The sequence below is a fragment of the Xenopus laevis genome, chromosome 1S (genome assembly GCF_017654675.1).
Source record: "Xenopus laevis strain J_2021 chromosome 1S, Xenopus_laevis_v10.1, whole genome shotgun sequence".
NCBI lineage: Eukaryota > Metazoa > Chordata > Amphibia > Anura > Pipidae > Xenopus > Xenopus laevis.
Window position 1 is genome coordinate 48,563,261 of NC_054372.1, and position 17,065 is coordinate 48,580,325.

Sequence of the window (17,065 nt, forward strand, 5' to 3'; positions counted from 1 at the left end):
GCAAATTTAACCCTGCCTTAAGCTTGTCAAAGCAAAGGCCACTGGGTTTAAATACAGTACTGTGCATCATATTTCATCATTCAAAGCCTGTGTGTAACAGACAATAATATGGATTGGTCTAATTAGGGTTAGGATAGTGCCACAAGTCTTGTGGATTTCATAGCACAATATTTTCTGATTTCACTAATGCATTTATTCAAATGTCTTTAATAGAATTTGTATGTAGGTGACTTTCAAATATATTTAGACTCTATGCCACTAACCCCATATTTTAAGCCTCTCTGATCTCTTAACACTCACCTGGTTATTACCTCCAGGGTAGATGAATGTAATCTGGTGTCCATGAAAAATTAAACTTGGAGGCTTATTTATTAACCTTCTAATTTTAGTGGTTTTAGAGTTTTTGAAGCCAACTAAATATTCATGTTCTTTTAAACTACATATGTCATGGAATTTAGAAAAGGATCCTGATATAAAATTTATGAGTGAAAAAGGCACTGAACTATTTGCCAAAAAATATGAAAACCTCCAAAAATGTGAGTTTTTTTCACAACAAAATCCAAAAACCTTTAAAATTCTGAATCGATTAAAAAGCAGTCCAATAAGATCAGCGTAGTTCCTATTGGCTTCTATAGGAACTCAGCAACTTTTACTTGGCTAAAGGTGGCCATTTTTTAGACCGATTCGGCAGCTTATCTGCCCATATGTGGGGGCTCCCGACGGGTCCTCCCGATCAATATCAGGCCAAAAATTGGCCAGATATCAATCGGTCAAGTTGGATTTTTTTGTACGATCCAGGAGCACATCGGCTAGTTGATGCGGTCCTGCGACCAGTCGAGCCCATTCATATTATTGTAATCCGATCGTTCGGCCCCATCCGATATCGCCCAGTTGTTAGTGGGCAAATCGATTTAAGATCCGCTCGTTTAGTAAGGTTAGTGTATGGCCACCTTAAGTTTTGCAAACAAGGTTTTCTTGGTTTTTGCACTTGATAAATCTCAAATTTTTAGAGCTTTTTCGAGAATCATGGAAAAAAATCACAATCCGATTGATAGTAAATGGGCCCCTTAGTCTTGGCACCTAAATATGGCCATTCAGCACATTGCATTGGAGTAATCGTGACAGCTCGTGTTCGGACACTATTCTGTTGTGAAAACCTGTTGCTTTTTCCTTAACAATATAGCAGATCTATCCTTTTCTTCTGCTCTCACCAGGGAGAAAACCAGGTTCCCTGTTTAATTTGAAAAAGGCTTTTATTATACAGGTATGGGACCTGTTATCCAGAATGCTCTGGACCTGGAGTTTTCCGGATAATGGATCTTTCCATAATTTGGATTTTCATAAACCCATTATGCTTTTGATTCCAATAAGGATTAATTTATCTTAGTTTGGATCAACTACAAGCTAGTGTTCTATTACTACAGAGAAAAAGAAAATTATTTTTAAAAATTTGGATCATTCTATTATAATGGAGTCTATGGGAGACGGCCTTTCTGTAATTCGGAACATTATGGATAATGGAGTAAAGTATAAACATGGCATAAAGTAAACAGTTGCCCAATTTATAAATACGGTATACTGTATTTTTGTAGACTGAAAATAGTCATGCCAGCGACTCATGTTTATTTTAATGGATATGTTTTTATTGCAGGAGCTGACATTTTGACTCATCACAGCAGTAAAATGAAATATCACAGACTAATGTTTCCCAGAGTATTGTCTGATGGTACATAAATCCCAATTGATATTTCAGAATAAATCTTAACCACATAACCAGTTTCAAATAGGGCTACCATATAGCCAGTAAAAATAATTATTGATGTCTATATTATATTGTAAGACATATAAAAAAGGACAGGAAGGCAAGTATTTATTTTGACTAACAATGCAAAAAACATTGAAAGGTCAAAAACTGTAGACATGGCACCTCTAACGTCAACTGGGGGCCCAAGGCAGATATATCAAAATGTGAGACAAGAGCTCACCACAAAAAACCTCACACGCTTTCTATTCATTCCTATTGGATTTTTAAAATTGTATTTAGGAATGCATAGGAAGTGTGTGAGTTTTTCTGTGGCAAGCTCTAATCTCACATTTTGAAAAAATTGCCCCTTAAAGGAACAGTAACACATAAAAAATGAAAGTGTATAAAAGTAGGGAAAATATTATATACTGTTGCCCTGCAGTGGTACAACTGGTGTGTTTTCTTCAGAAACTCTACAGTAGTTTATATAAACAAGCTGCTGTGTAGCCATGGGGGCAGCCATTCAAAGCTGTAAAAGGAGAAAAGGGACAGGATACACAGCAGATAGCAGATAAGCACTGTAGTATACAATTCTTCTGAATATATATGTTATCTACTGTGTATCCAGTGCTTGAATAACTGCCCCCATAGCTACATACAGTAGCAGTTTGTTTATAAAAACAATAGTAGTCTTTCTGAACCCAACACGCTAGTTTTTCCAGTGCAGGGTAATACAGGTATGGGACCTGTTATCCAGAATGCTCGGGACCTGGGGTTTTCCGGATAACGGATCTTTCCATAATTTGGGTCTTCATGCCTTAAGTCTACTAGAAATTCATTTAAAGATTAAATAAACCCAATAAGCTGGTTTTGCTTCCAATAAGGATTCATTATATCTTAGTTGGGATCAAGTACAAGCTACTGTATTATTATAACAGAGAAAAAGGAAATCATTTTTAAAAATTTGGATTATTTGGATAAAATGTCTATGGGAGACAGCCACTCCGTAATTCAGAGCTTTCTGGATATTGGGTTTCCGGATAAGGGATCCTATACCTGTAGTACATTATATTGTCATTCCTTTAAAACATTTTCATTTTTTGGTGGTACTTTTCCTTTAAGAGTAAGGTTTATGACTGATGCCCAGAGAAGGCTGGTATAACATGCAAAACATTGGCTTTGCATTAAATAAATATTTTTGACCAAGATAGGACTAGTGAGTGTAGATTTCCCCCAATACACAAGTATCTCTTATGTGGATTGTAGCCTGACATAGGGCTGCTGATACATGTGAGTGCCAGCATTTTTTGCATATGTTATGCCCGATTTCAGTGTATGTGTGGGAAACAGATCATTTTCATAGGGTCTGGAGTAGTAATGGGCAAATAAATTTGGCAGGCGCGAATTTGTGTTTTGGCACCGGTGTATGAGTTTGCGAAACTGCCGCATAAATTTTCCGGTGAAAATTTGTCAGCGTAAAAAAATATCCTACGTGCGCCACAAAAGTAGATCGTGCCATAACCATTCTGCGTCAACATTATTTGGACGCCCATTGACTTTAATTTTTGCCCGCTTCGCTGGAAATTCGCAAATTGTTCGGCGAAACGGGACAAATTTGCCCATCGCTAGTCTGGAGGATCAGGATCAATTTATAATTTGACTTGCCACCTATTATCATTGTAATTGATCATTGAGATTTCACTGGAGAGCTGATGTGTTGAAGTAGTTAAGTTTATTCAAGATGCATTTGCACTAAACAGTGAGATATCCAAAAAACACACTGACAACTCAATTCAAGAGTGCAACTTCCCTCAATCAGGTCACCACTTTCCTGATATATGAACTTTCTATAGTAGAGAAATGAGGAGAGCACACTTTAAGCATATTAATGCTGTGGTTATTTGTTTATTTGCCAACCACCAGTACACGTCATGTTTCGGGCCTGTGTTTCCTTTATCAAGTTACACTTGGTAAAGGGCACACAGGCCCGGAACATGACGTGTACTGGTGGTCAGCAAATAAACAAATAACCACAGCATTAATATGCTTAAAGTGTGCTCTCCTAATTTCTCTACTATTGAAAATGCATTTGCACTACTTGTTTGAACCACTAGGATCCTTCTTCTGGTGCAGTTGGTTTAACAGTCTTGGTTTGACAACACAATAAATCCTATAGAAATTCATATATTATTTAATCTAATTACTGAAAAGGGGTCTGAAATGGTTACACAGAGCAATTAATTTATAGCCTCTCCACATTGCGAGGCATCAGCTGTCAGAGCACTAGTGACAAAACTACTCCGCTTCATCTGCACATGAAAATTGAATATTTTTATGCCATCCCCTTTTTCATTATATATTCAGTTCATGCTATTTGTTATGTTTAAAAACTGAAATGAGTTGTGAGTATTTTGTTCTGCTGCTCTTCACCAGACAATTAGTAACAATGCGGTAATGGCGGAGCTCACCCACCAGTGTGTCCCGTCTCCCAGCCGACCGCTGCTCTCGCGATACGCCAGTCACTTCCAACCGGCTCCAACATACACACAAGAACTCACTGATCGGGACAATCCAGGAGACAGTGTAATATTAATCCGGCTTTATTTCAACGCTTAAAATGACATGGAACAGAGGGGTATGTGAGTCTCTCTAACGCGTTTTGTGCCTACATCACATCCTTGGCACTTCATCAGACACTGTCTCCTGGATTGTTCCGATCAGCGCTCCACAGCGAGTTCTTGTGTGTATGTTCTTCACCAGAAACTGCTTCAAAACTGAATGCACCTGCCATAACTCAGCAGCTTTATGAGGAATAAAGAACTTTATGTAGAGCTTCCTGGAAGTTTTTTTAATGGTTACTTAAATAACTCAAACAAGAAACCCTGACACAAAAAGATACCATGGCACAACAACTCATTCCAAATTGTGGTTCAGATTTGGTTCAGTATTTCAACAAATCTTTACAGGGTATTGCAAATGTGTCTGAATTTGTGTAGTGAGGGGATGTGAGTTACACTGGTAAACAGGTACATCATTCAAACTACAATACAAATATGAAATAAAACAAATCTCTCCTATAAATGGAGCAAACATAGTTTTGGCATTACATGTCTCACACTACTCACACAAGAAACCCTGACACAAAAAGATACCATGGCACAACAACTCATTCCATTCATATTAGAGTCATAATTATACATTTAAATTGAGTGAAATGGTTAGACACGGTGAGCAAAATATCTAGATATGGTTATGCTTAGCATCTCCTCGCAAAAAAGCAGCTCATTTTAATTACTATGTCTTAAATAGGATTCTGATACTGTATGTGGATCACTTTCTAAGCAGAACACACTCGCTACCTGTATCTCACCACATTATATAATTATAATGCAAGCTCTGTAGCTACTGTTATCCGCAATCTATTTATGCCACCAGGCAAAAGTCTAATAGCTGCAACATGATGATAATGGTGCAGTATAACTATAAGTTCCCTAATTAGAATGCTTTGCACATCTGTGAAGATATATCTCATCAGTATCCCATTCCTCTACATGTGTGTGGGCCACCCAGACACTATGCATAATGATTTTGTATTGATCTGCAGCGTTTATTCCACATATCAGGACATGTTCAAGGATTATCCTTGGCATAAAGCATGAAAAGTAGTTATAATCCGACAACTCTGCTGACAAGTTGCTAACATGTTTATCAGTTTGTGAGAAGATGTTTGATTGCTTTGAGCAGTTGAACATCTATTCCTGTGCAATGAGGTCATAGTGCTCAGTGCTGCTACTGAATAATGCTGAGAACCCATCCAAATTCTTAAACCCTAACACAAAACGCATCGCAGGTTTTAATGAATTGTTCCACTTCCAAAAATGGATAAATCTTTAAAATATTATATGAGCAGAAAGTCTTTTTTTTTTAAGCTTAAAGGTTATTTACAGTACATGCCTATTGCAAAATTGATCTATTGACTTGCTAGAGACCTGCAGTTTTTTTTATTAACCGTTTTACTGGACACTAAAGCCCTTTTATTTTTCTTTTGTAGATTGGAAACACACATTTCCTTGTACTTAGTACATACATGCATTTTTTTATAAATTTCTTTCTTCTCATCAGGGCTCTGTATTAAAGGGATACTGTCATGGGAAAAAACATTTTTTTTCAAAATGAATCAGTTAATAGTGCTGCTCCAGCAGAATTCTGCACTGAAATCCATTTCTCAAAAGAGCAAACAGCTTTTTTTTATATTCAATTTTGAAATCTGATATGGGGCTAGACATTTTGTCAATTTCCCAGCTGCCCCTGGTCATGTGACTTGTGCCTGCACTTTAGGAGAGAAATGCTTTCTGGCAGGCTGCTGTTTTTCCTTCTCAATGTAACTGAATGTGTCTCAGTGAGAGTGATTGAAGTTTATCAGAGCACAAGTCACATGACTTGGGGCAGCTGGGAAATTGACAATATGTCTAGCTCCATGTCAGATTTCAAAATTGAATATAAAAAAATCTGTTTGCTCTTTTGAGAAATGGATTTCAGTGCAGAATTCTGCTGGAGCAGTACTATTAACTGATTCATTTTGAAAAAATTTTTTTTCCCATGACAGTATCCCTTTAACACAGTGAGCAGATATTATAGTGCAGTTGCCTACCTTTTTAAATCTGTGCACTCTTGTTATCTGATCTAAATTAAACACATGAAAAAAAACTGACTGTATATGAACATCTGATTAAAAGGCTATAGCAAGGCAGGTATTACTCTTTGCTCATTTCTGGCTCTTCCTGCCTTCTCATGTGGTGAAACGCGGAAAAGATTAACCGCAGTAGTGTGCAGGTAAGAATAGCTATGGAAGAGCAGTGGAATACAGGAAAGATCCACTGCATAGAAATGCAGTTAACATCACCCATGTAAAGGACCCCTAGGGAATAAAGACAATAAAGGTTATCAGCTAATCTGAGTGAGAGCAGAGTGGCCTCTGTAATTACATTTCTACCAAATGCTTAATCTATTATATTGGTCTGCCAACAGCGGAGACTGGATCACTGAAAACATCTCATCTACATGGCACCCATTACCTTGCCCCTGGTCAGAGCAGTACAAACACTCTTCTGTATGCGCATACAATCTATGACACTTGTGCACATAACACATTGTGAGCAAAATCATTTTGAAAATTAAAATAGTTTTATGCGCTTTCTCATATTTAACCATTAAATACCAGCAAATCATGATTACAACCATTAAATACCAGCAAATCATGATTACAACTGTCCTATGGTTTATTATTTATATTTATCTTTATTATTTTTATGCAACTGGTGCTTCCAAATTTTATAGAACACCTTCAAGTAAAATTGGTTGTACCCCATGCATATTCTCAGGTTACAGCATTTCTCAGGATAACAGTTGGTGTTAGTCTCTACTGAATTCAGTGATGTGTTTTTCTGTATAGTTTGTCTCTTATATCTTATTATTTTAACAGTTTTCAGGAATCCCATCTACAAGTTTTACAGATTTCCTTCATCAGATAACAAGTGGATATGTGTCCGGGAACAGATGGCGGAGAGCAGCATGTCATTTCATATTCCAAAACAACTGCTCTCCCTATACTTAAAAGAAGATACCAGAAGGTGATATTTATTTTGTTACTGTGTTACCTAAAGGCTCAGAACTATCACAATGTTTTATTTTGAATGTAAGTTTGCCATTCAGATGCCAAAAGTGTCGTATTAATATGCTGAATTTTACTATACAGTACAGATATTCTGTAGTCCTTTACTGGATATATGATTATACCATACATACAAGTGAACAATAAGCAAAAAAAAAAAGGGTTCCCCTCTTTAACGCTTACATGCTGCTCAGACACCAAAGCATCAGTATAAAAAGCTGCAATGGACTTGGACTTGAATAATGTACTAAGATGCATTAAAACGGCAGGGGTAGTCAGGCTTACACAATTCATGCACTTTCCACTGAGTAGTTACATGCACAACTAGCATTTTTATGAACTTAGCTATGTGTACATAGTGCAGGAGCTTTCTGTACTAGGTCTCTAATTTTAGAAATGGAGAATAATGTTGATACCTCTACTGCCACAGTCAATGCTAAAAGATAGATCCTGGAACAACATTTCCAGGATTCTCGGAATGCCCCAGGCCAGACAGACAAGCCAGATGTCACTGCTAGTATGTTGTTGATGACTGTCACTGATGATTATATCTGGGAAGTTATATAAAGTCAAGAGTACTCTAAACTATCAACTGTATGTGGATCTTGCCTTGACACTAGCTAATGGACTTTTTTGAAACATACTGTGGAGTCTTTGACATAACAACTAACTCAATGTCATAGTCTCAGTTTTGGTAAATCAGTTATTTTATAAATGTTTTTAATCATAAAAGGTATAACTATTTAATGAAAGCTCTGTTAAAAACCTTGGAAAGTACCATTTCATTTATGACAACAGAATGATGCATTCACTCCCTATAGCTATAATATTGTCTAACATATTTCTTAATCTCAGTCCAAGTTGATGGAGTCTGTGTGTACAAGACAGGCTACAGCCTAGACTATACTCAAATCCTATATTATATAACAGAAGAAAACTGCTCACTATGAATCTGGGGGGGGGGACATATTATACAAATAATCCATAGTTTTAAAAATGATTTCCTTTTTCTCTGCAATAATAAAATAGTATATTAAGGATTAATTAAGATAAATGAATACTTATTGAAAGCAAAACCAGCATACTGGTGGGTGTATTTAATGTTTACATTATTTTCTAGTAATGTATGACGATTCAAATGACAGAATGAGCCCTTATCTGGAAAACCCCAGGTCCAGAGCATTTTGGATAACAGGTCCCATACCTGTATAATTAAATGTGTCTTGTATAGTGAAAGATAAAGCATGTAAATGTCATATATAGGTTGCATAAAACTATAAAATGTGTTAAATTAGTAGTTTGGGTGTATTTGTTTCTAAACCCTTTAGTTTTAATAGCTGATACAAGTAGTGGCAATGGATTTCACCATGGTTCGCCAGGGGCCACTTCCCATTGTTGTAATAGAAAAGTAGCCTTAAAACCTACCGTTTTTACCTAAAAATACTGGTGCAGCTCTATGTCCATATTCCTGTGTTAGAGCTACTTGAGGAAGTACCCTTGAGGAAACTTGATGCAATGGTTATGGGTTACTTCTCACCCCTAGAGTACCCCTGCTTAGACTGCTGGAGTATGGCCTTATTGGTTAGGTGAGCATCTGGTCTGATTCATCCTGGTTAAGTCATGTCACCCCATCATTGTTTGTATGGCTGTTTTTATGTCTCCATGTGTTCATAGCAGGGCTGTTGTATGCCAGAAACTGTCTAGAACAACAAGAAGGCAGTTGTTCTTTTCATTTGACACACTTTTATGTGACTTGAATCACTTCTTTATTCACCCTCTTATATTTCAGCATGGTGGTTTTATTTTCCACCAGGGTTTCAGAGCCCTCTGTGCTCTGTATATCAGCCTACTTCTGAACAGCACAGCAGCATTTAATATAGACAGACATAGACAATTATTCATGTTCACAAGGAAGCTAAGCCTCTGCATCAGGGTAGATAAAATTAATGTTATGACTGCCATGAATATTTCTTTCTTTCCAGAAAATGTAAAAATATGATTTATTCTTAACAAACTGCAGAGTTTTGCTACATTCTACCTTTCGTTTGCTTTAAAAGGTTGATTTTCCCTGAAGGTAACAATGAATCACTTCATCTTAATTGTTTCTTGTGCTCTGGAGCAGATAATGTATTACTGCTGAATATTATGGCTCAGTTTTGTAATTTTCTTTATGCAGAGATACATTTCGTCATATTTACTTTATCTGTAATGAGCACAAATGCTTTTAGTACATTTTTCACAAACGATTCTACTTTTTGTAGCCTATCCATCAAACTCTCAATGTTTCAGTGAAAAATTCTTACATAATTGCCTGCAGTTTCGCAAGATAAGATTCCTCTCAAGTGCCTCCGTATTATCCAAGTAATAAAAATAATTTGGCATGGAATATGTAGTCATATCAATTGAAGGGAACCAGAACCCTCAGTTTGGTTAAGGCAAGATTTTGTTTTTTTTAGGGGAACAGTATTATTTTTATACCCACCACATATTTGATAAAACCTTACAAAGAATGATTAATCTTCTCATTCCTTGCCCTCTTCATTTATATGTTACATAGTAACACAGTAACATAATAAGTTTGGTTGAAAAATGACACACTTCCATCAAGTTCAACATTTTAGGTCTATCTATAACATGTCTAGCTGCTAGTTGATCCAGAGGAAGGCAAAAAAAAAACATATTTGAAGCCTCTCCAATTAGCCTCAGATGGGGGAACAAAATCCTTCCTGACCCATGATGGCAGACTAGTCCCTGGATCAACTTGTACCATGAGTTATCTTCCATAACCCTGTATTCCCTCACTTGCTAAAAAGCCATCTAACTCATTCTTAAACATATCTAATGTATCAGCCAGCATGACTGATTCAGAGAGATACTTCCACAGCTCTCACAGTAAAAAACCCCTTCTGAATGTTTAGCCAGAACCTTCTTTCTTCTAATCCGAAAGGGTGCCCATGTATCAGCTGGAGGGACCTACTAGTAAATAAAGCATCAGAGAGATTATTATATGATCCCTTTATATATTTATAGTATATAGTTTCCTATCAATGTGCAAACTTCATTAATCCCAACAGCCCTTAGTTTAGAAAGCAGAAGTTTGTGAGGCACTGTATCAAAGGCTTTAGCAAAATCCAAATAGATCACATCTACTGCTCCCCCTCTGTCCAGCATCTTACTTACCTCATCATAAACAATCAAATTTGTCTGACATGTTTTTACTTCAATGCTAAGAACAGGACCATCTACATTTGTCATGGGTCCAGTAGCAAAGCAGAATTTGCAAGGCCACTTTGCCTATATATGATGTAGGGCTGTCTAGCCTATGGCCCTTCATCTGATCTACTGGATGATGTTGGGCTAAATTGGGAACATCTTTCAGGTTATTTAAAAAACTGGCATTGTTAATTATTTATACAAAATGTTATGATGCTTCTCCTTATATATTGTTTGTACTCAAGTTTCATGCTGTTGCCTTACCCATTGAAGACCATAATGCAATCTTTGGTGTCGGAGGCACAAATAAATAAACTGGCTTACCTAATGTCAAGAGGATTTGACTCAAGAAACTTCCAGCTCTTCCTACTGTACTTCTGAGCTAATTGTGTCACTCGAATTAGAGCCAGCTTCTGGCTAGGAAAGCCAGCTAAAGGTATTAGAGTACTGAGCTGAAGTAGAGAACCTTTGATTTTGCGGTCATATATCCAGTATGGTCCACTACTTGGGAGTGGTCTAGGGCTATGTTGCACCTCTATTGAAAATAAACCCGTTTACTATTTGGAGTGCCCTCCACTCACTTTTGTTTGTATATATCCAGTAGGGTGACAAAAAAAAAATCATCTTCAGTCTAGATTTAATGACATGTCATGTTTAATGCAAATAATATTTTTTTTTATCATTGTCTGTTAATAACTATGCAGGCTGAAATGTATATGCATATTTACGTTAATTTGGACATCCACCTAAGAAATGTGCTAAAAGATATAAGAGCAGAAGCCTTATGGAGGAAAGAGATATGATTATAAAATCTAAACTGTGGTATTAGGTTTTATATAGCAATGAATTCCATTAGAACCAAACAAGTGCAATGATCAAAAAATATCAGCTGTAGTTAACCACAGTAATATAATTGTGTGGTTTAATTATTATACATTACTGTCCCTTCAGTAGTTTGGAGAGTAAAAAAATTGATGGTTGCAAAACTGATTGTTGAACTGAAAAGTAATTATCAACCCTGTTTTAGTGTCTTTAGATGGTTTTACCCAATACAGGATAAAAATAATAATTACTATGGGGGCAAGGTCATAAGTTCCTTTGGCCCCTCTCACCCACATATTCAGCATATTTAAATATTGCCATGCTCGCTTGTAACTTCTACAATACAGCTGCTAATAGAAAGCAGTTCTTGAGACCTCTAGACCAAGAGTCCAAATGCCATCAGTTTGTTTTTTTTTTTCGTTTTCATTAGTAGTAATTTCATATCAAGTTGTTTTCCTTAAGTCAAAAATGAAAGTATTTTTATAATGTATATGGGAAATTCCTCTTTAGTATATTTGTATTGGATACTGCCATATTGTTTGAGATGGCAAGTGCATTCTCTCTAAATTTAAACCATTAAATATCATTATTACTTTCTGCAAGAAGTCCAAGGAAATGCATCTGCCAAACAAGCAGTATACTTGTATAAATTAGGGCAAATTGCAGTTGACATTGTCAGACCGTATAATAAGCTATCCTATGCCATTATAATTTAAGGGAATTTAAATGAACTATAAGCTCTATTTATCTTATATATTATATATGTATGTATGGTATTTCTTTATTTGGATGTATAATTCGTTATAAATAGTCTAGGACAAAGCAGCAATAAAAGATCTATACCCATCTGTCCTGGAATTGCATTTTGCCTGTGCATTCTAAAGCCTTAAAGCTACTGTTTAGGACTCTATTCTTCCCATCTCCACAACATCTCAGCATGGTAATGGCATTTTTAAAATGGCCTTAAGACTACAGGTATCAGTTGTTTATATTCAGTCCACTGTCACAGACAGCCTTTCAGTCATATACTTGCTAAATAAAAATGCAGAACCCAATTTTCTGATACATGCTTAAATAGTCAGTACATATTTTATTGAAAACAAGCTCTGGTTATATGTAGTGTATATTTTCCTTTTATTTTATTTTCAGTAGACTGTAGGGAACAATACTTACTGTATGCCTTCTTTGTATTTATACTGTACATATGAGTGGGAATACAATATTGCTGGTCACAGTAAATACATGCTTCATAGACCTCAATAGAACATTGAAAACAATAAAAAAGCATTAGCGGTGCAGTTGTGCACATTGGCCAAGACAAACATTCTGGCTGCTTCTGCTTAATAGACAGTGTGCCTTCGTTTTTTATTGTTTCTTTTAAGGGAAATGCAAAAAAATTACCTGTAGATAGATTTCCATAAATTATATTTGACTAAGTCTGCATAAATACAAACAAGCATGTATAACGCATAGTTATTCAAGGTGCCTGTGCAAATTGAGTGTGAGTTTAATGGAGTAGTGGGTTCATTGTTAACATAGTAAATCTGTACATGTTAAGGTATCAGGGAGTTATTTTTTTATTATCTACACCTCCCAAATTGGGCACATGTTTAAGCACTAACCTAAATCAGAATTTCTAGCTAATCATCTATATTATTTTAAACATTGAAATGTATCAAGCATTCAAAAAAAGCACTTTTCAGATTTTTTTGGCAATATTCATATCTAAAATTTACAGAAAGGCTGGCCACACACTGGCCAATAAATGCTACTGACTCTCCTCCAGACTGAGTTGGCAGCTTGTTGGCCCGTGTATGGTGCATTCTGCAGGGCCTGTATCACCAATATCTGGATGAAAACTCCAGATATCTTTCTCAGGCAGGTTTAAAAACTCGTCACACACCAATATGTGTGTATATTGGTAATACAGTAGGTCCAGGCCTACAATTGGATCAGCCCAATTTGACGCAGCATTACTTTATATTAAGTGTCTCAGAACAGACTCTTTGTGTGTCTGTTTTTCCCTGTACCTGATTACCCCCATCGATTCCCAGCATTCTTGGTCCTATCAAGATAAACCTGACCTACTCCTGACACAAGCCCCACAGAAACCAGAAGTGGCATCATGATATTGCTTTTTTCTGATGAGCAAAGTAAAGCAGATTTTGTTTTTTTGTCCCTCCTCCCAAATGGTTGCCTACAATTCACTCACCTGTACCAAAAGTGTGCCTGTGATCACCTGCATGGTTGAGATATTAATGATATTCTGAGTCCTGACCACTTTGTGGGTATTCCGCGGGTTCCAAATCCATTGCAGGACTCAGAGTAATGGTTACTTCTAAATATGCTATTACCAGGTATCTACAGTATATATATATATATATTAAAAAATCAGTATTAATCATGAACATGACATAGAGCTGTGAACCAGTGACCCAGTCAGGAGAAAAGTATGACATACCTCTACATAAAATAGAGAGGTTCTTCTTTCCTGTTTGATTATGTGGCTCAATTACTAATGGGGACTAAATTCAAAATATAAAAACTACACATTGCAGGATTAGTCCCAGATCTCTAATTTAACTAAGCCATCTGAGGGCTAATTTATAAAATATTGGAAAAATCATAGGCAGAGACCCATGTACTTTGTCTTATAACACTAAGCTTTTAGCTAGACATACTGGAGGTCACTTATCAACAGTGGGAAAATGTGCCCATGGGCAGTAACCCATGGCAACCTATCAAATTGCTGCATTCATTGTTCAACTTGCAACTGGCTTTAAAAAGCTTTTTACTGATTGGCTATGGGTAACTGCCCAAGGGCAAATTTGCCCAGTGTTGATAAATGATCCCCACTGCCTCTAGACACTACATATAAAATTAGTATATTTTCTATATGGCATGTTAATGTGTTTTTGCATGTAGCGTTACACCCACAAGTATTAGATTCGTAGATTCTATTAGATTAGTATTAGAGTCCCCAATTCTCAAGTATTGAGCAAGACACCAAGAAAAGAAATTGCTTGTTTTGGGTTGTTGAAGAAAAATATATCTGACCTTGTATTCTTATTCTAAAGTTTTATTTTTTTCTTAACAGAGCAAATCTTTAGTGTCTCAATACATCATACACAGGACAGCCGTACTATTCTCAATAGTTTTCCAATAAGAATTTCCAGCTTTTGTGAAAAGCACAAATGGATTTATATTTCTATCTCTTTATTAAGGCCCTAACATTCTTACAAATCATTATTGTTGAAAATAACCATCTGTGATACTGCTCAAATATTTTATAAAGCTGCAATAAACCTTCCCAAATTACACACATTATTTTTTAATATTTATTTCTTTAGCAAGATTATTTCCCATAGGGTTTCGAGTTGCTTTGATTTTAACTACTGATTTAAAACTGGCATACTTCTGCATCATGCCCTTGTAGTGGTCTCCTTACTCCATCATTTTAACTTCTATCCAAATAGAAGTGTCTTTGGGTCCAAGTATTTGAATGTCTTTTACTCAGCAGCTAAAAATTGTACTAGTAAGATAGTTTGAATTTAAAGGAGAACTAAACCCCCCAATAATAAAATCCCCTACCCACTACCCTAGAGTGCCCCCCTCCTTGCTACCCCCACATAGGTGATTACCCCTGAAAGTGCCCCTAATTCATTACTCACGTATAGGTGCAGAGTAAGTGCAGAGAGCTCATGGGCGCCATCTTCTGGCTCTTCAGTATTCTTCGGGAAATGAATGCCGTATTCGAGCATGCGCAGTTGGAGCAGTCTTCCAGTTCATAGAAAGTGCTCATGTGCCAAAATGCTGGAAATTGCCAAAGGGAAGGAAGAGTCCCCGAAGAGTACCGCAGATTTAATATTTTAGAAATCAGCACCTCATTTTACCTGCTGTGAAACTTTGGGCAGTATACAAGCCCATTTAGCAACTGGTCAGCTGAAAACTTTCTACCAGTAAGCACCATGTCACTGTTCAGGACTGACTTTCACCTATTCTTTTAGGTACCTCCAAGATATTAAGGTTAGTTAAGCAAATTGACACACTTATTCCCATATAGACAGAGATCAGGATTTTGAATGAGCCATTGAAAAATATTTACCATTCTGTTTTTGAGTCTCTCCAAGATTCTTGTGGTGTTGTGAATGCCTTGTTTGACTAATACATGTCTAAGCTTTTGGGAGTCTAAGCTTTAGCATGGCAAAGTTCTACTAGAATGTAAGTCTAAAAAAAATATGGCTACAAATGGCATATTTTATATATTGTACAGGTAACTAACAACAGAGCAGAGATGCCTAGCCTTTCTTTACCCAGGAGCCACGTTCAAATGTAAAAAAAAGGTTGGAGAGCAACATAGGTATGCAAAAAGTTCCTTGGAGTGGCAATTACGGGCTGTGATTGATTATTGCTAGTCCCTATGGAGACTGGCAGCCTACAGGATGTTGTTTTTAGCAGAACATCTTGTTTTTATGCAACCAAAACTTGCCCTGAAGCCTGGAATTTAAAAATAAACACCTGCTTTGAGGCCACTGGGAGCAATATGCAAGGGGTTGGTGGGCAACATGCTGCTCACGAGCCACTGGTTGGGAACCACTGGACTAGCATATGTAGTGTTGATTAATGGATGGGGAACTGCTAGTAGAATCTTGGGCTGGTACAGAAGATAAAAACACAAGGGGGCCCATTTACTTAGCTCGAGTGAAGGAATAGAGGAAAAATACTTCGAATTTCGAATGTTTTTTTGGCTACTTCGACCTTAGACTTCGACCTTCGACTTCAAATCGAACGATTCGAACTAAAAATCGTTCGACTATTCGACCATTCGATAGTCGAAGTACTGTCTCTTTAAGAAAAAACTTCGACTCCCTAGTTCGCTACCTAAAAGCTATCGAAGTCAATGTTAGCCCATGGGGAAGGTCGAGGGTTAATTAACCCTCGATATTCTAACTTAAGTAAATTTGCCCCAAGGTGTTTGATTTCTATTATGATTGTTGCCTGAACTTTAGTTCTCCTTTAACTTTAGAAACTGATCATTTTCACCAGTAGCAAATATATATATATATTATCAAAATACCTAACTTTGCTATTACATATGGCAACACAAGTTTTATGTATAAACATTTTGCATATTTTTTGTATGCTTGAACAAAGATTTTCTGTTACAAAAGTACTTAAAAAAAAAAAAGATGTATGTTTACAAGTACATTAGATGACATTATAGACAAATAGCAGGGGACCTTTTTACCCATAAAGTGGATCACCGTACCAGAGGCCACCCCTTCAGAGTTCAGACTAGAAGCAACGTAGGGGGTTCTTCACAGTCAGGACAGTGAGGTTGTGGAATGCACTGCCGGGTGATGTTGTGATGGCTGATTCAGTTAATGCCTTTAAGAGCGGCTTGGATGATTTTTTGGACAGACATAATATCAAAGGCTATTGTGATACTAAGCTCTATAGTTAGTATAGGTATGGGTATATAGACTTTAATTAAAAGTAGGGAGGGGTGTGTGTATGGATGCTGGGTTTTCATTTGGAGGAGTTGAACTTGATGGACTTTGTCTTTTTTCAACCCAATTTAACTATGTAACTATGTAACTATAAAAAATTGTAAA

The 17,065-nt window shown here is 36.6% G+C and overlaps 1 protein-coding gene across 5 annotated transcripts in view; it reads left to right on the forward strand.

The window, feature by feature from the left end:
* Positions 1-17,065, forward strand: part of LOC108704365 (type II inositol 3,4-bisphosphate 4-phosphatase) — a 339,921-nt gene that overhangs the window by 235,053 nt on the left and 87,803 nt on the right. For all 5 annotated transcript variants that reach the window (XM_041579561.1, XM_041579564.1, XM_041579563.1 and 2 more), the window contains one exon: positions 7,227-7,374. In XM_041579561.1, coding sequence (XP_041435495.1) covers positions 7,227-7,374 — 148 coding nt within the window. The remainder of the gene's footprint in view (positions 1-7,226; positions 7,375-17,065) is intronic.